The sequence below is a fragment of the Etheostoma spectabile genome, chromosome 3, assembly GCF_008692095.1.
Source record: "Etheostoma spectabile isolate EspeVRDwgs_2016 chromosome 3, UIUC_Espe_1.0, whole genome shotgun sequence".
NCBI classification, from domain to species: Eukaryota; Metazoa; Chordata; class Actinopteri; order Perciformes; family Percidae; genus Etheostoma; species Etheostoma spectabile.
In genome coordinates, this window is record NC_045735.1 from 16,373,988 (window position 1) to 16,400,648 (window position 26,661).

At 35.3% G+C, this 26,661-nt stretch overlaps 1 protein-coding gene across 1 annotated transcript in view; it reads right to left on the minus strand.

Annotated features, from left to right (window-relative positions):
- Positions 1-15,251: 15,251 nt before the first annotated feature.
- The window catches only part of yap1 (Yes1 associated transcriptional regulator), a 31,813-nt gene continuing 20,403 nt past the window's right edge, over positions 15,252-26,661 (minus strand). Inside the window, exons 5-8 of the mRNA XM_032509806.1 lie at positions 24,490-24,647; positions 21,468-21,595; positions 20,302-20,414; positions 15,252-18,047 (exon numbers count right to left, since the gene is read on the minus strand). Of these exons, the coding sequence (XP_032365697.1) occupies positions 17,812-18,047; positions 20,302-20,414; positions 21,468-21,595; positions 24,490-24,647 (635 nt within the window). The 3' untranslated portion in view covers positions 15,252-17,811. The remainder of the gene's footprint in view (positions 18,048-20,301; positions 20,415-21,467; positions 21,596-24,489; positions 24,648-26,661) is intronic.

A 26,661-nucleotide genomic window follows, 5' to 3' on the forward strand; every position in this document is an offset into this window, starting at 1 on the left:
CCCTCATTCTCCAAAGAGTTAAAGTATCATTAAAAAAAGTCAAAAATAGTCATAGTACTTGTATGCTGTGAAGAGCCAAAAGTCATAGTATAGCAAATAAATTGTCAAGGAAGTCATAGTATAGTATGTTGAAAAATATCATAAAAAGTGTTTGACTTGTGACACATATTTATCATGAAAAAAGTAAACTATGACTTTATTTCCCGACTGAGAGAGTGTTGTGTCCTCCTGTGGGTTTGACTTGTGACCCAAATGTAACTAAACCCTGTAACTGTGTGTTGGTTTCTGGAGGCTTTCCAACCACGTCCTGGACCTGGTTTACTTGAGGAAGAGATTGTTGTTCTTGACCAGTGGTTCCCAAACTTTTTCAGCTCAAGACCCAAAAGAGAAATTTGGTGTCTCCCCGGGACCCAAATTTACAAAAAAAAATACCATGAATCATTGTAACATCTACATTTTTTAACTGTGGACAAAGGACGGAACAAACCATGAATTTAAATGTATGTGAAGTATAGTTATTCCATTATGAAAGTAAACAAAAACAGAAAAGGTCTCTATTCTCCTTTCTGTGTCTCACCCCTTTCTCAACTCATTTTCTTATCGCCCAATAAAACGGGTCTGCGACCCATTCTGGGTCCCGACCCTAAGTTTGGAAACATTGTACTATAATATGACTTTTTTCAATGTACTATACTACGACTGTTTTCGATGTACTATACAAAGACTTTTTTCAATGTACTATACTATGACTTTTTTCAATGTACAATACTATGACTTTTTTTGATGTACTATACTATGACTTTTTTTGACTTTTGTTAATGTACTATACTATTACCTTTTTGACATCAGATACCATTGAGTCAGCTGGCTGAGTGGTTAGCAGTTCTGCCTCCCATATAAAAGATTGATGGTTTGAATCCATCTCCTTCCAGTCTGGGTTTTTTTTGTGGAGTTTACTCTGACTTGTTTTCGATGTACTATCCAGTAATTTTTTTGATGTACTATCCTATTAATTTTTTCGATTTACTAAACTGTGACTTTTTTTTAACTTTTTTCGATGTACAATCCTATGACTTTTTGCAATGCACTGTTCTATGACTTTTTTTCGATGTACTATACTATGACTTTCTTCGAGGACCAATTTCTATGGGTATTTCGAAGAATATTTCAAAAACTTTTTCGATGTACTAACTATGACGGGTTTTTTGATGTACCAAAAACTTGAATTTTTTCGATTGGGGGTATATTTGAATGTTTTTGATGTCTTTCTATGGAATTTTTTTTTTTTATTTTACTATCCCATGCTTTTTACAATGTACATATAAGAACTGTTTTCGATGTACCATACAAAAACTTTTTTGATGTACTATACTAGGACGTTTTTAATGTATATACTTGGGGGGAATGGTTTTTGAAAAATACTTCCGCAACTTTTTTCGATTTTAAAATACTACGACTGGTTTTTTTGATTGTAATATACAAAAAACCTTTTTTGAGTATATATAGACCCTTTTTGAGGTAATCCAACGAATTTTTTTTAGTAATATACCTTTACTTTTTTTATGGACATGACTGTTTTCGGGTGTACTTTATATGGGTTTTTTCGATGTAATATATTACTTTTTTTTATTTTTCGATGTACTATCCCAAAGATTTTTTTTCTTTTTTTTGATTTTTCTATACAAAGACTTTTTTTTGATGTAATTTCCAATGACTTTTTTTTAAATTTTGTTTTTATTTTTATACTATGACTTTTTTCAATGTAATACCCATGATTTTTTTTTTTGGGGAATTTTAAAAACTTTTTTCGATGTACTTACATGATTTTTTTCGATGTCCCATTCTTTTTGGTGTTTTTTTTATGTTAATATACTAGCCCTTTTTAAAAGGACCCATAAAAATGATGTTTCGATGTAATATTAAAAAACTTTTTCGATGTACTATACTGTGATTTTTTTTCGGAATTATGAAATTTTTTAGGGACTATGATGTTTTCGAGGGGGTATACATGGGGGGTTTTTTTGATGTACTATATATTACTTTAAATTTTTCTTTTTTTTTATGTACTATCCAAAGATTTTTTTTGTACTATCGATGAATTTTTTTTGATGTACTACCTAGGATTTTGTTTGGTTACTATGCAAAGACCTTTTTCGAGTAAATTTCTAGGGCTTTTTTTATTTACTTACTAGACTGTTTGTGTACTATTCAAAGATTTTTTTTGATGACTATACACAAAATATTTTTAAGTACTTACAAAGACTTTTTTTTGATTTTACTAACCCTTTACGTTTTTTACTTTTTGTTGAGTACTTACTATGACTTTTTTTTTGATGTCAAAACAAAAGACCCTTTTTTTTTGTGCTATTTCTGTAAATTTTTTTTACTTTTTTTGATTTTTCTACCATGACTTTTTAAAACTTTTTTTTTGTGGGACTATAAAAAGCTTTTTTCGAGTACTAAATTTTGACCCTTTTTTAGGGCATATAGATTTTTTCGAGGGAATATTTAGGGCTTTTTTCGATGTTACTATTTCTAGGGCTTTTTCGATGGACATCTATGAAATTTTTTTGTGTCATCCCGGATTTTTTTTTGTAATAACAATAACATTTTTTGATTACTTACCATGAAATTTTTTCGATGTAATATCCCTGAATTTTTTTACTTTTTTTTGATTTACTTTTATATGCTTTTTTCAATGTAAGATCAAAGAGTTTTTGATTTTGTACATACTTTTGATTTTTTTCGATGTAATTCAAGACCTTTTTTTTTATGTACTATACAGGGCTGTTTCAATGTACTATACAAAGACTTTTTTTTATTTTACATTTATACTTTTTTTTGAGGTACAAAACTAAAGATTTTTCGTGTACTTCCCGGGGTTTTTTTGATGTAATATAAAATAAAATTTTTTTGTATATAATAGGGCTTTTTTTTTATGACTATACCAAAGATTTTTTTTTCTTTTTTTTGGGTTTATAACTATGATTTTTTCAATGTTTCATCCTATGCCCTTTTTTTGATGTACTCTTCAAAAAAAATTTTTTTGAGTATATACAAAGACTTTTTTCAATGTATTAATTGAATTTTTTTAAGCCCAATTTTCTTGACTTTTTTTTATGTAAATATAATAGGGCTTTTTTTGACTTTTGTTTAAGGGAATATACTTTCCCCCTTTTTTAAATCAGATACCATTGGGGTCAGTGGGTGGTGGTTAAACATTCTGCCCCCCAAAAAAAGATTTTTTTGGGTTTTAATCCAAACTGTTCCCGTCGGGGTTTTTTTTTTTTGGGGAGGGTTTTCCTGAATGTTTTGATGGAATATCCAGTTTTTTTTGATGGACTATCCTATTTAAATTTTTTCCCATTATAAACCTTTTCTTTTTTAAAATTTTTTTTATGTACAATCTAGATTTTTGCAAGGCATGTTCTATGACTTTTTTGATGTACTATACAAACCTTTTTTTTCGAAAACTTACTAGACCCTTTTTTCGAGTCAATGTAGACTATTTTTGAAAAGGATATACAAAGATTTTTTTGATGTTTCTATCCCATTTACTGTTTTTTGAGTAAAATACCCGGGTTTTTCCCATGGTTTCTATACTTTTACTGGTTTTTTATTTTTACAACTATGATTTTTTTCGATGTTTAAAACTATTTACTTTTTCCCAAGGGAAGTACTCGATGTTTTGAGTACCTTTCAAAGGGCTTTTTCGATGGAATATACTAGGAATGTTTTTCAAAGTACTATACTTTTGGAAAGTTTTTCGAAAAAACCTTCCCGCAAAATTTTTTGAGGAATATACTAGAAGTTTTTGATGGTTTTACAAAAAACCTTTTTTGATGTATTATACGACCGTTTTCGTGTAATCCAACGTTTTTTTTTTAGACTAAATATGGGCTTTTTTAGGGACTAGACGTTTTTTAGGACTTACTATGATTTTTTTGATCTTCCTTTTAAATTTTTATTTTTCTTTTTTTGATGTAATCCCATGAATTTTTTTTCTTTTTGTTTTGGGCTATACTATGACTTTTTTTTTTTGTACTATACTATGGTTTTTTTAAGGGAACTGTTATTTTCTTTTTCTTTTTCGAGTGCTTTCCCATGACTTTTTAAAATTTTTTTCGAGGGACTTAAAACTTTTTCGAGGGGGTATTAAAAGGGCTTTTTGTGTTTTCTTACTATGACTTTTTTTTATGTTCCTATATTATGACCTTTTTTTTGATTTTTTTACTTAAATAGACTTTTTCATGTACTTACTTGACTTTTTTTGGGTTATATCCAGGGGTTTTTTGATGTAATAACAAAAAAAATTTTTTGAAAAAATACGAAAAACCCCCCCACTTTTTTTAGTAATATACCTGGGCTTTTTTTTTCTTTTTTGATTTACTTATATGACTTTTTCAAGGACACCTATGAGTTTTTCGATGTATTTACTATGACTTTTTTTCGATTATTTTTCAAAGGCCTTTTTTTTTATGTAAATTTTAGGGGGTTTTTAATGTAATTCCCAAAAAATTTTTTGTGGACTTATTATGGAATTTTTTCGATGTACTATACTAGACTTTTTTTTATGTACTATTTCCCGGGGTTTTTTTAGTAATATCCCCAAAACTTTTTTGAAATACATACATGACTTTTTTTGGTCTTTTCCAGACTTTTTTTACTTTTTTGGGTTTACTATTTTTGGGCTTTTTTCAATGTACTATCAAAGACTTTTTTTTTTGATTTTTAATATTCAAAAACTTTTTTTGATGTTTCTTAAAAAAGATTTTTTAAAAAGTTTCTATCCCAAATTTTTTCAATGTACAATACTAGACCTTTTTTTTTAGTACTATACTTGGATTTTTTTGACCCTTTTTTTAATGGTTTCTTTTACTATTTCCTTTTTTGGGCTCCCGTTTCCATTTTAGTCCGCTGGCTGAAATGGACAGTTTTTGCCTCCCAAAAAAAAGATTATGGTTTGAATCCGTTCCCCTTTCCCGTTGGGTTTTTTTGTGGAGTTTTCTCGAGGTTTTGAGGACTATCCCGTAATTTTTTTGGTGTACTACCATTAATTTTTTCGATTACTAAAAATGGGATTTTTTTTAACTTTTTTTTGGGGGACCCAATTTCCCATGAATTTTGGGAAGCAGTTTCTAGTTTTTTCGAGTACTTACAAAAACTTTTTTTGATGTACCCATAAGACTTTTCGATGTTTCAAAACTATGACTATTTTGAAAGTACTATACCCAAAAACTTTTTCGATGGACCCATACTATGAATGTTTTCGATGTACAATAACCCATGACTTTTTCGATGACTATTTTGGCTGTTTTTTAGGGATATACTAGACCCTTTTTTCGAGGACATACTAGGGTTTTTTCAATGTCTATTTTAAAAGACTGTTTCGATGTACCCTACAAAGATTTGTTCGATGGACTATTCTAGGGAAAGTTTTTTAAAGGGACTATTTTATGGGTGTTTTCGAATTATACTGCAACTTTTTTCGATGTAAAAAATTTTTACGACTTTTTCGATGGCTATACAAAAACCCTTTTGATGGACAATTTCTCCCACCCCTTTTTGATTTTTACTACCCAAAAAAAATTTTTTTGATGTACTAAAACTATGACTTTTTTTTATGTACTTTAATGTTTTGATTTTAATTCCCATGGGCTTTTTTTGATTTTTCTATACATTTCTTTTGTTACTTTTTCGATGGACATCCCAAGGGTTTTTTTTTTTCTTTTTTTGATTTACTATTTCATGACCGTTTTCGATTTCCCATACCCCGACTTTTTTTTTCTTTTTTTGATTTACTATACTATGACTTTTTTTCAATGGAAATATCCATGACTTTTTTCGGTGTTTTATTCAAAAACTTTTTTGTGACTATACATGATTTTTTGGGTTTGGGACTATTTTAGGAAGGTTTTTTATGTACATATATGATTTCCCAAAGGGGGGTTAAAAATGGGCTTTTTTGATTTTTACTATTCAAAGACTTTTTTTTGAGGGACTATTTCTGGGACTTTTTTTCGTTTAATTTTATATTTTTTTATGTTTTCTATGACTGTGTTCGGTAATACTATGACTTTTTCGATTTTTACTTTTTACTATTTCTGTATTTTTTTTTCGAGTTTTATCCCCGGGGTTTTTTTTATGAAAATACGATGACTTTTTTGGGGTTTCATCCTATGAATTTTTTTGGGTACTAAAGCAAAGAATTTTTCGATGTACTATACCCGACTTTTTTTTATTTGGACATACTTTTGAATGTTTGCGAGTCCCATTAAAGACTTTTTTGATGTAATTTTTACAAATTTTTTTCAAAAAACTAAACCCAAGACTTTTTTCGATGTTTTTCCCTTTGACCCTTTTTTTACTTTTTGTTCGATTATACTAGGGCTTTTTTTTGATGTAATACTTGACTTTTTGATTTACTATACTAGATTTTTTGAGTGCTTTCTGTCATTTTTTTACTTTTTTCGAGTTAATTTTCCTATGCTTTTGTTTTTGTCCCATGCAAAAAACTTTTTTGTGTATATATATGACTTTTTCATTGGAATTTTAAATGGGCTGTTTCGTGTTTATTCAAAGGGGTTTTTTTAATTTTCTATTACAACATTTTCAATGTAATACAAAGGGCTTTTTTTGATTTTACTTTTCCCATGGAATTTTTTTACTTTTTGTTTGATTGTACAAAACTATGCTTTTTTTTAGGGAAAAAACTATGAATTTTTTCGATGACTAATGACTTTTTTTTATGTGGATACGCACTTTTTTTTAATTTTTTTGTGTCATCCCCTTTTACTTTTTTAAAAATTTTTTTGAGTACCCTAAAAGACTTTTTTCGATTTCTATAATAGGGGTTTTTTTATGTACTATAAAATTGCCCTTTTTTTTGAGTATAATTTTGACCCTTTTTTTGATTTTACTATACTATGATTTTTTAAACCCCTTTTTTGGGTAAATACTATGACTTTTTTTGATGTACCCCTTTTTGACCTTTTTTTTGATGTAATAACTAGGGCTTTTTTGATGTACTTTCTATGACTTTTTCGAGGATATCCGGGGGTTTTTTGGGTTTTACATCCCAAAATTTTGTTTATTAACCTTCCCCTGACTTTTTCGATGTACTTAACCCTGACTTTTTTTTCTTTTTATTGAAAAATTTTTTTTTTTTTAAAAAATTTTGACTTTTTTTAAGGGATTTTCCCAGGTTTTTTCCCCATGGACATTCTAGGGTTTTTTTTTTAATGTACTATAATTGGGTGTTTTTGATGTTAACTTGACTTTTTTTTCGATTTTTACTAAAAGAATTTTTTTTTTGGGGCCTTTCTGACTTTTTTCAATGGACTTACAAAAAACTTTTTGATGTATATATTTGACTTTTTGGGGTCGATACTAGGACTTTTCGATTACATCCAGGGTTTTTTTAAGTACTATACAATAAATTTTTTTGATATCTATACTATGCTTTTTGTGAGGGACATACCAGGGCTTTTTTTTTTCTTTTTTTTGTTTACCCATACCCAGGTTTTTTCAATGTAAAATAATATGACCCTTTTTTTTCGAGTACTATTTAAAGACTTTTTTTGTTTTCTTTATATGAATTTTTTTTGATGTTAAAATTTTATGACGTTTTTATTAAATATACTAGGGCTTTTCAAAAGGATATACGGATTTTTTTCGATTGTACTATTTAAAAAAATTTTTTTGAGTAATAACTGTGACTTTTTTTTGATGTACATTCTATGCTTTTTTTTGGGCTATTTCGGGCACTTTTTTTTTTCTTTTTCGATTTTCTATACAAAGGGCTTTTTTTTTTACGTAATATGACTGTTTTGAGGGGCATCCATGGAAAGTTTTGGGAAAACAAAACCCCTTTACTTTTTTGGGTTTTTTTTACTATGACTTTTTTTAGTCCCAATTTTTAATAGCTGGTGAGTGGTAAACAGTTTTGGGCCCCCCAAAGGTTTTGGTTGAAAAACCATCTCGTTTAGGCCGTTTTTTGGGGGAGTTTTCCTGACTTTTTTTTAAAAGTACATCCTATGACCCTTTTTTTGATGTTAATATCCCCTGACTTTTTTTACTTTTTTTTGATTTACATACTATGACTTTTTTCAATGTACTGGCCCATGATTTTCGATTTAAACTATGACGTTTCAATGTACTATACAAAGACTTTTTTCTATGTCTTTTACTAAGAGTTTTTGATGTACTACCTATGATTTTTTTTGTACTTTACTATGACTTTTTTTCGATGTACTATTTTTGACTTTTTTTTTAGTATATACTATGACTTTTTCAATGGCATACTATGAGTGTTTGAGGACTTTCAAAGCTTTTTTGATGACTATTAAAAAACGGTTTTAAATTTTAATCCTATGACTTTTTCGGTTTAAAAAATTTTGACTTTTTCGAGGGATATCCCAAGGGCTTTTTTTTTAGGATATAAAAAATTTTTTTTGGGGGCTCTTTTCGAAAAGGATATCCCATGATTTTTTTATGTACTAACTTGACTTTTTTGTTACTATACTTTTGATGTTTTCCCCCTGTACTTTCAAAGGGTTTTTTTGATGTATTTTACTAGATGTTTTTTATGGACATCCTATTTACTTTTTTGATGACAAACTATGCTTTTTTTTTTTTGTACTATACAATTTTTTTTTTTTTTTTGACTGTAATAAAAAAGCCCTTTTTTGATGTACTATCCAAAGGGGTTTTTTTATGTACCCGTTTCTTTTGACTTTTTTTTTCGAGACTAACCCTGACTTTTTTCGATTTTTACACCAGGGCTTTTTTGATGTAATATATGACTTTTTTTCTTTTTTTATAACAATACCCATAAATTTTTTCCCTTTTTCTATACCAGTGGTTCCCAAAATTTTTTAGCTCAAGACCCAAAAGAGAAATTTGGTGTCTCCCCGGGACCCAAATTTACAAAAAAAACACCATGAATCATTGTAACATCTACATTTTTAAAATGTGGAGAAAGGACGGAACAAACCATGAATTCAAATGTATATGAAGTATAGTTATTCCATCATAAAAGTAAACAAAAACAGAAAAGGTCTCTATTCTTCTTTTTGTGTCACCCCCCTTTCTCAACTCATTTTCTTATCCCCTCCTAGGATAAGAGAAGATAGAGAGAGAAACACCCCCCCCCACAGCATCTGAGCTGAATAGACCAGTGTAGCAAAAAGGAACGCTCTTTGATTGAATCCAAGATTGATATGCATTTTACTCTGCCAATTGGCGACCCAATAAAACGGGTCTGCGTCTCATTTTGGGTCCCGACCCTGAGTTTGGGAAACATTGTTCCAGGCTGTTAAAACCAACAATGTCACATAGTATGTTTGTTCAACATACTATATTGTGACATTTTATGACTATTTTGACATACTATAGTAAGACTGTCACTTTTGTTGATGTGCTATAACATGACTTTTTTCTTCACACTATACTATGACTATCTATCACATTTTTCAATAAAATATACCATGATTGTTCATCACTTTTTTCAAAATAATATACTATAACTATTTTCGACATACTATACTATGACCTTTTCAACATGAAGTACAACATTATGACTTTTTTGACATATTATACCATGACCTTTTACAACACAAAAGTCAACGTCATAACAAGATATTTTTTGACTTCTTTTAAAGCTTTTCCTTCATAACATACTCTGACGTTTTTCTTCATACTATACTGTGACTGTTCATCACTTTTTTATTTATAATACACAATGACTTGTTTCAACATGCTACAACATCACTATTTTTGACATACTATAGCTGTTTATCATTTTTTGGACATACTATACTATGACTTTTTTCAATGTGCTACACTATACATTTTTCTTCATACTACACTGTTTTTTTCGTCATAGTAAACCGGGATGTGTATCACTTTTTTCGACATACGATACTGTGACTTATTCACACTTTTTTGACGTGCTACATCATGACTTTTTTTGTCATATTATACCATGACCTTTTCCACATAAAAGTTACAGTCATAACAATACGACTGACTTTTTTTAACACACTATACTATGACTTTAGTGATGTGACTTTTTAGACTTACTATACATTTTATGACTATTTTGATGTACTGTAGTATGATTTTTTTTCTTAATACTAAACTCTGACTATCACTTTTTTCAACATACTACAGTATGACTTTTTTCTCCATTTAACACTTTTTGATGTGCTATCCCGATACCGGATAAGTGGTCGAAGATGGATGGATGGATGATGTGCTGTAATATGCCTTTTTTGACATCGTAAGCCATGACTTTTCTCACACTTTTTTCTACATTATGAGGGTGTTGTTACTCAGTATCACATACTTTTTTCAACATAGAAGTCAAATTCATAACAACATGACTGACCTTTTTATCACTTTTTTCAACATACTACACTATGACTTTTTTGTCACGCTGTAATGTGACATTTTTTGACATGCTACTATAATACAACTTTTCTTGCTGTGACATTTTATGACTATTTGACATAATATGACTTTTATGACTTTTGTCAACATACTATCCTATCACTTTTACAGACTTTATTGACATACCATACCATGACTTATTTTCAACTATTTTCAACATGCTGTTGCGGTTTGGGTTTTTGTTGGGGGCTATTTTCCCTTCCCTGTGTTTTTGTCTCGGTTTTCTCCCTAGTCTGGTGTTATGGATCCTGTCTTATGTTTCCCTGGATCTGTGTGTTCTGCTTCCTGTTTTTGATAGTCAGCTTCCTGTCTTGTCTTGTCTAGCTTCACTTTGTTTGTCTGATTGTCCCGCCCCGCCCTAATGTGATCCACCCGGTGTCTCACCTGTTCCCCATGACCTTGTTACCTCTTGTATTTAACCCCAGTGTTCCTCTTGTCTCGTGTCAGATCGTCCTGCCAGCCTTGCCAGTCTACGTGAAATGTTTGTCTTGTTCGTCTACCTTCCTGCCCGACTTTGCCTGCTGCCTGTTCCCGTTTTTCCGTGAGTTTTTCACTGTGGAGTTTTCCCTGCCTTGCCATCGCCTTCCCCTGTTTTTGGATTGTGGATTTTTGGATTTCGTTTTGTTCCCTGTGCTTGGTTGGACTGTTGTTTGAAATAAACCCTGCTTAGTTCCCTGCTACTCTGCATTTGGGTCCTCCTTCCGCTCCCATAACACATGCTATACTATGACGTTTTGGGCTTTTATCAACATATCATACTATGACTTTTTACAACTTTTTTATGACTTTTTTTTTTTTTTTTTAAATACTATGTAACAACCTTTTTCTTCCTTCCATACTTAGTCTTTTCTTCATACTATACTATGACTATTTATCACTTTTTTCGACATACTATACTTCATCACTCATCACTTTTTCAAAATAGTATTCTATGACTATTTCGACCTTTTCACATTTTTTGAAGTACTATATTATAACTTTTTGTGACACGTTATACCCTAACCTTTACAACATAAAAGTCAAAGTCGTAACAAAATATATATATATATATATCTTTTATCATTTTTTGGACATGTTTAACTATGACTTTTTTCAATGTGCTGTACTGTGATTTTTTTTTTTTTTTTTTTTTTTTTTTTTGTCTTCATGTTATACACTGCTTTTTTTGTCATAGATACCATGATGGTATCACTTTTTTCAACATACCATACTATGACTTATTACGTATATTTTTTACATACTATACGACGATTTTATTTCTTAATACTATACTCTGAATATCATTTTTTACACATACGTTGTATGTACGAATGACTTTTTTCTTCAAACTGACTATTCATCACTTTTTCTTCATACTGTACTATGACATTTTTCACAATTTTTCTATATTAAGAGTTTTTTTTTTAGATATTATCATATACTACCATATACCATACTTTTTCCAACATAAAAGTCAAAGTCACATCAATATGACTAACTTTTTTATCACTTTTTTTGTCCTATAAACATTTTCTTCATACTATACTATGACTATTTATCACTTTTTTTGACATACTATACTTCATCACTCATCACTTTGTTCATCACTTTTTCAAAATAATATACAATCACTTTTTTTATTTATAATATACTGTCACTTTTTTTATTTATAATACACAATGACTTGTTTCAACATGCTACAATATCACTATTTTTGACATACTATAGCTGTTTATCATTTTTTGGACATGCTATACTTTGTTTTTTTCGTTATAGTATACCATGATGTGTATTACTTTTTTTGACATACCATACTATGATTTTTTTTCTTAATACTATACTCTGACTATCACTTTTTTCAACATACTATAGTATGACTTTTTTTCAACATCCTAAGCCATGACTTTTTTCCCACTTTTTTCTACATTATGAGTTTTTTTTACGTATTACCCCATCCTACCATGTACGTACTTTTTCAACATAAAAGTTAAATTCATAACAATATGACTGACTTTTTCATCACTTTTTTCGACGTACTATACTCCATCACTCATCACTTTGTTCATCACTTTTTCAACATACTATACTATGACATTTTATGACTATTTCGACATACTATACTATGATTGTTTACCACTTTTTTCAAAATAATATACTATGACTGTTTTTGACGTACTATACTATGACCTTTTCACACTTTTTTAAAGTACTATATTATGACTTTTTTGACATATTACACCATGACCTTTTACAACATAAAAGTCATAGACATATGTTGTTTTTGATTTCTTTTATCACTTTTTTGACATACCATACTCTGACCTTTTTCTTCATACTATACTGTGCATTTTTTCTTCATATTATACCATGACTGTTTATGGTATCACTTTTTTATTTATAATGCACAATGACTTGTTTCAACATGTTACACTATCACTATTTTTGACATGCTATAGCTGTTTATCATTTTTTGGACATACTGTACCATGACTTTTTTCAATGTGCTACGCTATGAATTTTTTCTTTATTTTATACTACGTTTTTTTCGTCACAATGCGTATCACTTTTTTTACATACTATACTATGACTTTTATTACTTTTTCAACACACTATACCACGACTTTTCTTGACATACTGTACTTTAGCATTTATGACTTTTTTGACATACTATGCTGTAACATTTTATGACTATTTTAAAGTACTATAGTAAGACTTTTTTCTTAATACTATACTCTGACTATTGTTTTTTTCAACATACTATACGATGACTTTTTTCTTCAAACTGACTATCACTTTTCGATGTGCTATAACATGACTTTATCACAATTTTTTCTACATTATGAAGGTTTTTTAGATATTATCACATACTACCGTATGCCAGACGTTTTTCAACATAAAAGTCAAATTCATGACAATGTGACTGACTTTTTGTCACTTTTTTCGACACACTATACTAAGACCTTTTTGTCACACTGTAATATGACTTTTTTCTTTACATGACCTTTTTTTCATACCGTACTTAGAATTTTTTCTTCGTACTGTACTATGACTTTTCATCACTTTTTTTGAAATACTAGACTTCATGACTCATCACTTTGTTCATCACTTTTTCAAAATATTTTCTATAACCTTTTTAAACATACCATACTATGAAGTTTTGGGCTTTTATCAACATGCTATACTGTGACTTTTTACAACTTTTTTATGACTTTTTTTGACATACTATACTATGAATTCCTTTGACATGCTATACTATAACGTTTTTCAACATGTAATACTAATAAAACCAGACCACAAACATTTCTGAGGGAGAAACTTATTCTACTAATGCTTCCACTGGGGAATTCGCTCAGATGGTAGAGCGCTTGGTTCGCTTGTTAGAGAGGTAGTGGGATCGATGCCCTCATTCTCCAGAGAGTGTTGTGTTATTATAAAAAAAAAAAAAAGTCAAAAATAGTCATAGTACTTGTATGCTGTGAAGAGCCAAAATGTCATAGTATATCAAAAAAAGTGTCAAGGAAGTCATAGTATAGTATGTTGAAAAATGTCATGAAAAGTGTTTGACTTGTGACACATATTTATCATGAAAAAAGTAAACTATGACTTTATATGACTTTATTTCCCGACTGAGAGAGTGTTGTGTCCTCCTGTGTGTTTGACTTGTGACCCAAATGTAACTAAACCCTGTAACTGTGTGTTGGTTTCTGGAGGCTTTCCAACCATGTCCTGGACCTGGTTTACTTGAAGAAGAGATTGTTGTTCTAGGCTGTTAAAACCAGCAATGTCAATACTATCACTTCATAATCAGTTTGTTCAACATACTAAACTATGAATTTTCTTGGCATATTACGCTACGACTTTTTCGACATACTATACAATGACTTTTATGACTTTTTAGACATATGTTATGACATTTCATGATTTTTTTGTCATACTATACCATGCCTTTTCTTTACATACTCTACTCTGACTGTAGAATTTATGACTTTTTTGATGTACTATACTATGACCTTTTTTGACATGATATACTATGACTTTGTATGACTATTTTGACATTTTCTTATAATACACAATGACTTTTTTCAACACACCATACTTAATAATAATAATTCCTTAGTGAAGTATTAATGCGTTTGCAGCTGGTGGAGCTGGAACACATTTCAACTACTTCAGGTGAAGTAGTTTAATCTTTTCACATTTTATAAATTCATCATAGTTTTTGTTTGTAAAAAAACAAAAAACATATTGAATACAGTATTTCCATCTGATTAGCGGAATTGATTAACTAGTGGAGCATAAGAATAAAGTAAAAATAAATCAAACGTAAAGTAGTAAAGTGATAGTACCTCTATATATCTTTATAAATGTATTTAAGAAAAGAACTCGAATATACATGATTGATTGTTGATTTGGAACATTGTTTACTACCACCTACTGGTCATAGTGAGAAACTGCAACACATAATAAGCCTTTCCGGTGAATAGTTTCAAAATAAAACGTCATAAATGGAATAGAAAAAAAGTGTACTTTTCTAATCGTGGTGATCAGTTAAAGACAAAATACTGCGTAGACCAACACTGTTGGCAATTTGTGTATGCTATACGTTTAAATCTGCATTGCCATCTGATTTATTGATATGCACCATGTAATGATCAATGTTAGCATTCTTTCATAAGTTTCAAAGTTATTCTATTAAATCTACATTTGATGTAAAAATGAGAACCAGCTATTCATTCAAAGCTTTTAGGGTAGGTACAAACAAGAATATCTTATGTATGTATATTTAGAATGATGCAATACAATACCACACAAGGAAAATATTACCACAAAGTATATGCTTTATTTCAGGCCAATTTCAAAGTATCATATGAAGCAAGATATAATGTAACAGAATTTATTGTTCTAAAACACATGCACATAGCTATCAAAAAAAAAAAGAACAGATCATTACTGAATATAAATTCATTTCATGTGCATTTAGAAAACTCTAAATACAAAAATCCTTTAACTTGTGTGATTAGTTCTACTGTTACAATGACAGTCAAAAGCTAATACGCTCTGACAGTTACACACTAAGTAAGCATAAAATCAGGTTTGTGTGACAAAATGCGTCATTGCATCAAAATGAAAACTCTGTAGCTGTGCAATACAAGCACTGTAGTGTACCACTCGTTTTAGTTGCATTGTTCTCACCAACACTGTTTATCCACCGTAAATCCATCAACACGTGATTTAAATGATCAATAAAATCAAAACTAAAAACAGGTTTCTTCACACAGAATAAAAAAAAATTGTTCATGATCTCTGATCTACAAAAAGAAAATCGTTGTTCCATCAAGTTATTAATGCTACCAATGAAGTGTTGTTTGGCAACAGAGTCAGTGTGACACCATGCAAGGGCATGCAGTTCCTGCAGTCATGGTGTAAACATGAAAATAATGGGATTATGAGAGAATGGCCAGTGTGTTGTCTCCACTGTGGCGCTCAGCAGTTTTATGCTCCGAGATAATGTAAACATGTGAATCGCTCGCTTCTCTGTTCTGAAACCTCATCCTTAAAATCTCAGGGTTAGTCACTCATAAACAACCATCTCGTCTAGAAAATAAAAAAAGAACCTCTCAGCTAGACCTATTCAGACATGTCCATGAACACTTTAAACCTACACCGTTTTCTCATTAGCTTATACAGTGTGTTCATACAGAGGCTGATTTACAAATCTGGGAAAATGGAAGCGAAAATAATACGTGTTAGCGTCATTACAAAAACATCTTTGGAATCTGCCACAACAATTCCTGACTTGAGATAATAACTGATTGTTTCTTAATTACTTCACACACACAAAAATTCAACAATCTGCGTAACTCACCGCTGTCAGTCAAACCCTGGCCTTCTACACCGCCCTCGACGTGACTCTTAAAACCTGCTTTAACTTGTCCCAGCTGTAGTCTCTAAACCCCCCCCCCCCCCCCCCCCCTCAACACACAGCATCGCACAGAGGGGTCCGCTCCCTCCTTAGGAAGACAAACACAAGACTGAATGGATCAAAGAGCTGTGGTTTCTGTTTAGCCAAAAGATCTGCCTTTTTGGTTCATGTTTAGGAAATATAGTCAAAGCTGCATGTGATCAACAAATAGACAATAACACTAATATGTATATAGTAAATCACAGAGACAAGAAGAAAATCAGCTAAATGGTTAAAAAGGCCTAACTGAAGCGTTCTGTCTGGGCAGACTTCATCATTTGTGAAGCGTTGTGCTGTGATAACAGTCGACCCGGTTAAAAATGCATTAAAAACAATAGGCAAAATGCCATTTGATCTAAGCTATCATAGATATGTACTAACCTAAAAAATAAAAGAATACTATTAAAGATAAAACAAAGGATGAATCATGAATTAGGCTTCGATAAGACTGAGATACTTAGGGTTTATAGAAGGGTTTGAAGAAAAAAAAAACTAAACAGAAATCCCTAAATCCCCTTATGATGTGTTTATGAAACAAAAATACAATTTTGATTACTGAACAATAGATTGAGGAAAGTGTGGCTGATGTATATGAATACAGCCTAATGCTTATTGCTGCGTTACAGAAACTTTATAATTGTTCGCGTTGCGTCTCAAAAAATACAACCGAAGGCACTTGATCTATCAAAAGGTTTAACTTAGACTTGCTGGCACAGCCAAGCAGCAATGTAATCGGTCCCCAGGCTCCAACCCCCCCCCCCCCCCCCCCCCCCCCCACTCACCCAGCAAAGCTAACGCGTGGGCCTCACGTTACCTTTCCTCCAAATCAGTATTGTTCTTTATGCTTCAAATACATCATTTTTGGTTGCTCAGGCTCGTTGAAAACACACAAAAAAAGGAAGAATAAAAACATACAAGGCCAAATAAAGCTAATTAAGCTAGATGCATTAGTCCCAAATGCAGTTATGTAGTGCTGCTTCATGCTATGTTCCAAGAAAAACAGGCACCAGAGCCTCCGGGTGATGTCTGGTGATGGCGGCCCTTGAGACCCGGAGAGTGCATGCACTAGCTCAGCTCAGCTATGAGGGGGGACCAGGGGGGAGGAGCGACCCCTGCTCTAGGGAAAGATGCCCTAGAATCACGGACAGACCTGTGAAAAATTTGGGGACCCTCGTGTAATTGTCTGTTCATGGGCCAGCCTTGAAGACACAGACAAAATAAAGAGATAACACACCAGTGAAAAAGAAAAGAACAACACTGCCTCAGAAGAGGTCGGCCTTACACGCCGAGCCAGAAACAGAAGTCCAGAGAGGCTCGCTGAAATGTCTTGTTTAAAAGCATCTGTGGCTCCTTCACAGAGTAGAGCAGGCAGCAGTTCAGAGTGTGGCGAGGAGTACGGCGCGCCCTGCTCAGATCTTCTATAACCACGTGAGGAAGCTCTCCTTGTCAATCTTGGTAGCTGCCAGCACTGTCTCCATGTCGTTGAGGATGTCGGAGCTCAGGGCCTCCTGGAGACTGGGCATCAGCTCTTCGCCCTCCACCGCCATGCTCTCACTTTCCAGGGTGCCCAGGTCCACGTCTGTTCCCGGGATGGCGTCCAGGTAGTCGGGGAAACGACTGGGCTGTGTTGCCATGGAGGGTGGGAGAGAGTCCCCTAGCAAACAGGAAAAAAAAAAAAAAGAAGTCATTAAAATGATTTGACTATGAGCATGTTTTAAAGATAAGGACAATGGAGTTGAAGCACTACTGGGTATACAGACACTTTGCTGATTGCAATAGAACATATGTTGTTTACAGACTGTGGTTGTTTCTATGTAGGCCGAGTTGCAGAACATAAAAATGCCACCCGCACATAATTGTTATTATACTACGGCATTACAAATGGGACATTTGGAAGTCATGGTGTTAGAAGTGGTTGACATTAGAGGACTACTCTAATGCAATACTTTTTGGATTGTACAACTGAAAAGCAACAAAATACCCCAGCCTTAACAATGAGGTAGACTTTTCTCCTTTTCTGTGAAATATCACTTCAACAATATCGGGAAAAGAATTGTATTACACATATGGAACTCTTCATTTGTAACCCTTGCCCTCATCTCCTCCTCTCTCTCTCTCTCTCTCTCCTATTAGTACAAGCATTTTGTGAGAAAAAAAAAAGGTGAATCTCCCACATATCTGACAAATGATTATTCATCAGAAAGGTCTCCTCTATAACATACAGTATGAAAAGAAATCCAAGTGGTGGAACGTATTGAAAGCCAATGCATGGGAAAATAGGGTCCAAATTAAAAAATGAACACAATTATTTATGTAAATTGGCACATATCTAATTAGACAATGCCTAATTTGCATAATTAAACATAAGTTCAGAAAACATGCAATACAAAATATTATTGTCTTAATGTCAGTAGTCTACTGGGGAAGTTTCATGGTGATATATGTTAGTTAAAATAAATCACCTTAACGTGGGCCGAGTTCAATATTCAATACTTTCCACCACTTGGATCTCTTAGGACATTTATACATTATAGAGGAGACTTATGAGATTTTGTCCAACCAATAGTCTTGCACACTACACAACCCCTCCACTGATTAGTATAACACAAAATAGGTGTGCAAGCTACTGCTAACAATAACCGTGAAGGAGACACGTGTTGTTGGTTGTGTTAAATGCACGTTGCCATTTTTCAGTAAAGGCGTTTTCATTTGGTCTCAAACCCTACAGTGTGCCTCGGATTGGTTTTTTGAGGGACACTTGCATTTCAGACCAGATTCTACCCATGCACGGAGCCCTGCACACGATGGAAATAAGCATGTTTTGAAGATTTTGTCAGCTTGGTGCTTTACAGTAAAGACAATAATTGGAAGTGTATTTCTATTCCTTTTTGTACAGACTGTAATTATGAGCAGCCACGTGAGTAAAAAAACTAAACGGTCACAATGGACTCCTAGTGGTAATTACCAGCAGGAGATTTGGGGGATTTCTGACAGCTACAACATCGCAATATCAACAAGCCAAGGCGGCTAAAAAGCTACAAAGACAAAAGAACTATTAACACTACTACAGTCTATTCAGGTTTGTTTTGCACTAAAATAGTTCATCTGAGCATCTCGTCCCGTGTACAGTATGAGAGTAGCTAGAGATGCAGGTAACCATCTATGAATAATAATCCCCTGTCGATAATAACAGGCTACTCTCCTGTTCTTCCTATTTGGCAAACATGACTACAATGTGATGTTATAAAAAACTAATCAAAACCAAAACAAATCACCAACTACAGAAACTTCACATCGCTGCTTATCCAAGCAAAGAGCTGTCCTAACACAGACCACGCTGACGCCGTTCACATGCACATCGTAGTCTCTTTTTTGCCCTTATTCTGAAAAGACCATATTCTGACTAAGCTGTTTAGAGGGCTAATGAAAGCTGTATTCCACTTACATTCCTGTAAAATTTTCAGTGTTTTTCTTGTTCGACCGTGCAAACACAGCCTCCCTATTTCATTGCTTCAACCTTCTAGAAAAGGTTGGCGTTGCAATGTTTTCCACAAAAAGTATTTCTTAATGATAAAAGGTGTGAACTTTTACTTTGGGAAGCATCTCTACCGCAACCGTGCAAACTGTTGAGAGCTGACTGCAGGCCGTAAACAGGCTAGAGGCCGTAAACTTTCACACACTGCAGCAAAAACCCTGATCAGGACGCAGATTCTGAATGATCAGTACATGTCCAAAGAATGCCTCTAAAACCTGAATAATACCAGAATATCCCATATGATTTTATTAGAAAATGCTATTTTCAAAATATCCAAACAGAATATGGTGTTTACATGATCTGTATCAAATTTAGTGTACGTAGTATGTAAATGTAGTGAATGTCTGACATGTGATTATGTTTCCAGCCTCACCTGTGTCCATCTCGTCCACACTGTTGAGGAAGTCATCTGGAGTGCGAGGGACGCTGTAGCTGCTCATACTCAAGCCGCTGTCTGTGCTCTCATCCCTGGAGTGGTAGGTCCCGCTGGAACATGCAAAAATAAAGAAATCTGGGTTACAAACTCCACACAATGGCTAATAAACATTTCCCATTTCCATCAATCCCGAATGAAAATAAAAAGCTTTTTGTCTGTGGATGACCTTAATGACCCACACTGGAAAGTGAACTACGTGAATCTAATTAACTGATCCAACAATGCGAACACACTCGGTTATTAAAAGCACACAGGCTGAAAAGTAACAGTGTGGCCTTAATTCCCTTCTGCACACATCCAAGTTTCAGCAGTTCTGTTTAACGACTGTGGTGACCGAGCTGTCCTGTTCTCGTCCTTTATTGCAGAATATGGCAAAAAGAGCAACGGTGAACGGGGCAACAGAGAGACAAAGAGGCAGAGAGAAGACATTTGACAAGCCTATACTAATTAGCAGAGGAAAAATATGTAGGCAGAGTATGGCGGAGGCAGGATGAATGAGGCCATTGTGAGAGGAGGGGAGGAGGGGAGATTAGGTTGGCCTGTCTACTGACTGGACCACATGTTCTCATGGCCTGCTTGCTATTCATCCCTTTCCTCACTTCATCCGCTCACAGAAGAACTAGAGCTTGAACTGCTAGCAATGATTTCCCAAAATGCCATGGCGCAGCCATTTTTTTTAATCTAGTGTCAGTCCATGGGGCAGTTTTGTGTCTTTACTACTTGAATTGTGGAAGTTGTCCATCCCCAGTTTGAATACAAGTGTGGATTTATTAAAGTTTGTTTCACAGGTTACATCACCATTTAGGTCGGGATTGCCTTTATTGCAGCAGTTGGACACCAGAGGTCCTCATTGTGCAGTGAACCCCGGCACAGAGCTGCTGGAGTGAATGTGACATTACCATGTGAGGAGGGTTAAGAGCCCCCCCCCCACTCCCCACCCCGAGACCGGCCTTCTGTTTTTACTCGAGGAGCTCTCGCCACAGCTCAAAAGGGCCGAGTCTGACGAGCCAAAGCGCCTCGCCAAGCGCAACTCGGTGTGAGCCGTGTTGTGCGTTTGCTCCACATACACATCGACATACTCCTGGGCTCTGTACGGAACCAACCTGTTGAGGAATGGGTCAGAGCTGTTGGTGGTCATGGTCCGGGCATCCTGGGCCATGGGGGAGGACACAGTGTTTGTGCTGCCATCTTGATCCATGCTGGTAGGAAGCTGATTCCTTATAGCGAGCTCCTGTGGACGATAAAGCACCAAACCCATGAGCAACACAATGGACCCCACACCTAACCCCAGAAGCTAAATATACACAGCTCCAGCTTCATTTGCCAACTGTCTTTTAGCCCTGCTGCTCTGCTGTCGCTGCAGAAAAAGTTAAATTAAGGAATTACACACAGATGGTGCTCTCCATTTCTGCCCATACAGAGTGTCAAATTACATGAGGGGCCGACAACAGTTGGAGACAATTGTGTTCGACACATGCTCAGATCATGCTCTGATCAGATAAGGCTGCGGATATGAAGTCATGCTGTTCTTTTTCACCTCCTTCCCCTAGACGTCCTCACAGGAAGGAGGACCATTTTGAGATCTCATTCAATGTTTAGAGTCACAGGCGACTGAGGCAACCAATACGATGTTAAAGAAATGGATACTATTTGAGGCAAAAAGATGGATAAAAAAAAAATCATATTTTTGTTTTTTCATTATTTTGTTTTTATTTCCGCTATGCTCGAAGCAGTGCTTGAAGGTGTTTCCTCCTCAGACATTTATCCCAGAATCCCATGCACACATGTAAACAATCTGGTTTTGATTTAGAGGGAATATCAGGGCTGTGTACTGTAAACAACCTTTATGGTTTTATTGGCTTGCTCTTTTTGTGCGTGACAGAGCAGCGTCAGCACTGGACTGCCACCAGCAAGTTGCATACATCGCCAGCCGTTCCTCATCATATTTCTGCCATGTGGAAGCCATTTGGGTGTGGCAAGTATTGCCCCAAAGCTGAACTCCCTACATAAAGCATATAGCTTGCACGATTGCAAAATGTCCTGCTGTACTCATGCTCTCACATATTTGAGAACCCAGAATGTTCTCTGTATTCCGAACATTTTGTATCTGAGAAGTTACAGGAATGAGGCGTTTACTGGAACATACAGTAGTCTAGTAGCCTGTAGCGCTTGAAATGTATCCCGTCTGGTCTGCAATCCCATCTCCTCCTTTTATTATTTTCCATTAAACTCACTGGTGAATATGGGTGTCTGGAGTTTGGATAACCGAGCTGCTCATGTGTCATCAACTCTGTGTTTTCTTTGCATCATTTATTAATTCCATATCTTTTTCTACATATGCATGCACACAAACCAGGAGAAATTAACGTAGGAAGGCAGGGATTAAAAAAAATGCATGCAGTGATATAACCTGTTACTGTATGACCAATGTTTAAAACGCACAAACAAAGGCGTGTAACAACCAAGTTTGAAATCAGTTTAAAGGAGCTTGGCGTGGCTAAGAAATCAGGATTCTCCAGCAACAATCTATCTGTTCTAACCATGTTTCTCCTAATCCTTTACCCCATTATGCAAACCAGATTTCTCCCTCACATGAGCGTTCAGAAAGTCAAAGATAGCCAGGTTACTCAAAGGGTAATTTTGGTATTTTCTAACATAGACCTTATTTTCCCATGCATCTGTGTCTAATGTGAACTAAAATCTTTGAAATTGGTCCAGTGCTGAGTGAGAATGCTGTAACTGGCAGCTGCGAACCTGACTGCAATGTAACCTCTAGCCGCAAATGTGCATCGTTAATTTTCTCCACTTAAAGTGCTGTTTTTGCCACTGACAAGCAGGCTCGGGTTGTTATTCTTAGTGTCTGGAAACATGATGGGAAGAATTTCTACAGAGATAGACCTTTCTTTAAAGAGTTTGCTTAACCAGAAACAGCACAGAAATCTGCATTTAAATACACTACATGTAGCGTGTATAGAGCCAGCATATTTTCACATATTAACGGGTGAATTAAGGGTTTATTTCAACCAGACCAGAGTAGTGATTGTACAGTGGAAAGAAAAAACCAAGATGGGTGTTGATTTGAATTTTCTGGGTTTCATGTCAACAAATAGGATCTTACTCTTTAAGACAAAGTCAACCTCTGTATAGATCCTTTCCATAATGTTGTCAGACACTATATATAATCTGAGCAGGTCAGTGGCAAAACAAGCCCTTTTAGTCAACGTAAATTGAAGATGCAGTGCAGCTTGTTTCGCTGCTGCTGACTAGAGGAGTCTCGCTTAATACCGAACCAATTTTAAATATTGTTGTTCCCATCAGTCACTTAGACACATACATGGGGAAAAGAGGTTAAACAATACCAAAGTTACCCTTTAAGCATGTAGTGCATGTGTACAGGACTTTCAGTCAGGACAGTCCAATCGTCTCTGGCCCTCTACAGTCTGGTGCATGAACACGCTCAGGTCCCTTCCTACACGGTGAACTTTAAACAACCCACGTGAATGGCACGGTAAACAAAGTCCCCAGCACCCTCATTCATAATCATAAAGCTCTGTTTCTGCTAAAGTGACACGGCCTTGAGTAAACTACTGCACTCGGTTGCACCACCCTGTGTGGGCGGCACACTGACACATCACAGTTAGGAAGTGATAAAATGACCACATATGACTCACGGGACGTCATCACAGGGTGGTGTTAACAATAACGATTGATCAAAGGGGCTTCAGATCCAAGGCTATACCTATAAAATGATGACTCATTTTTAAAGGAATATCCAAAATGTACATTAAGTTTTTATTTATGACATTAACATGCTGCTGATGTCCTCATTCAACTAGTGAGCACTTGTCCAGTGTCTCGTAGTGAAAGTATTGACCATGTGGTGTTTTTTTAAGATAATTCTTTTGACATTTTTAGGCCTTTATTGTTGACAGTACAGCTTAGACATGAAAGGGGATAGAGGGGGGGATATCACATGCAGCAAAGGTCCTCTGTATCCGGGTGTGCGCTCCACTAGGTGAGCTACCCAGGCTGCCCTGACCTTGTGATGTTTTTGATAACAGTGAGTTGTTCCTCCACGGGGCCACCGTACATGGCAGAAGAAAAGCTTTCACTACGATTACTGACCTGTGGCCTCTGCCGAAGCAGCTCCTGTTGCTTCAGCCGCAGCCTTTCCTTCTCGATCTGCTGCAGCCTCATCTGGTTGTTGCCTCCCATGATTCCGGGAGGGAGCTGCCCTCCCTGCTTCACTGGAGCACTCTGGGAGATCCTCTGCTGGTTCAGGGCTGCAAAAGAGAAATATAAGAGTTCAAATATGTTGCTATTGTATAATATTTAGTGCTCATTTTAAACTTTGCATACATAGACACTATAAATACAAATATAAGTACAAATGGGGTGGCAGAAGCTCAGTCAGTAGGGGGTCGGGAACCGGAGGGTCGCTGGTTCAATTCCCGTACGAAACAAAGCATGGTGGTGGACTGGTAGCTGGAGAGGTGCCAGTTCACCTCCTGGGCACTGCCAAGGTGCTCTTGAGCAAGGCACTGAACCCCCAACTGCTCGGGCGCCTTTCCATGGGCAGCCCCCCCACCCCCACCCCCACTCTGACATCTCTCCATGTGTGTAAATCTGGCGTGTGTGTAATAACAACAGAGTGTAAATTGTAATTTCCCATAGCGGGACCAATAAAGTGTACATTACATTATGATATAACATTTAAACTTTGTAAAAATGGTCTACGACTTTGTTCTATCAAAAGAACTCGAGAAGACAAGGATAAACCAATGGTTCCAGCTTTGTCTTCCTCCTGAAATATCCAAAACCAACAGCAACATTTCTTTGGGGCGAACAGAGGAATAATCTGTGTCACTACACCCCGACGAGGGCTCAAGCCAACACGCGTTTTAATAACTTGCCAAAAGAACTAAAGGCCTTTTAGTTTTTTTGGAACCAACCTTGAGTGCTTGGATAGGGTTTTTGTGACTTTTCTGGTCATTATTCTTCTCCTCTTCAGGAGAAAAAAATCTGCTGGTCCTCGATAGGACAGCTTCGTTTTTTGCATCCCCATTCTATGTTATGCTAATAACCAGGCAGCAGACAATGTTCAATATTGGATGTATAAATAATACATATACTGTATGATCTCCAGCAGACTATAAATACACTACCATCACTGCAACTACACGTTTTAATGCCTGGCTGCATTTAAATGCCTCATAACAAGACTGACAACTTGAGCGTTTTGTGCGTCTCACTTGAGAGCCAGTGCAGCAGGTTGTGTGGTGTGTGAAACAACCCCTGTTCCTGTAAGACCTGATCCCCTCCCACTCACTGACTAAGACAGCCTTTGTTAGTTTTGTACATTGCATCAGTTATGACTTATCCATTCATTGTGCGTTTGGTTTCCTTCTAAACAAATCACAGATTGTGCCTCCTAGCCCGGGCCTGAAGGGTCCAGATATCAGACGGTTGGAAATAGACCTGGATCAGGTTCTGTAAACACTGTCCCACTACCAACTTTAGTTTTAAAGTTCTTTTACCCCAACACATGTAATTGGATTGTAGCTAACTACATGTTTACATTATCAGAAGTAATGGGTGTGTGTTGAAAACACAGCTGTTCCCCAGTGAAATCTTTGTTATTCTTCACTCTAGCATGGGTGGGAATGAAAAAAAAAAATGAATATAAAGCAACACAGCAAATGTATGCATGCAAAGTAGGTCACACATTTTATCACTATAGTAAAGAAAGAGACGCAAATGAGGTTTACCACGAGGGGAGGAACAGTAATGTAACCAATGAGGAGGGGTGTTTGCTTATGCGCTTGAAGCACCAACCAAAACAAAGCCTTGACGGGGGCACAATTTTCATGCGGGTGGGGGGGCTCTCTGTGCTGTCCTAACCACCCCGGCACCTTTCTCATCACCATTCAATCACCGTCTGTTTACACTATCTCAGGAGCTGAATGAACCGCGGCTCAGGGCTCTCCCTGGGAAGCTCTGGAGGCCCCGCCCTGCCTGCCGTCTACCCCCCCGCCCCCCCCCCCTTAATCCCTCCCTCCCTCCCTCTCTGTCCCTGCTGCCTCCCCCAACATCCCCACCACAGCACATACACATGCAGACAAACACACACAGAGTCTCGGAGCCGCCGCCGCCTCTCTCCCACACACATCAACTGAAGCCATGGGAGAGTGTTACTTCTTATCTTTGGCAGATAGCGAGGCCTTTTGTGGCTGGATCACTCCACCATACGGGCACCATAAGCTGTTTCCAATGGTAGAGGTGCTGCACATGGGCCAT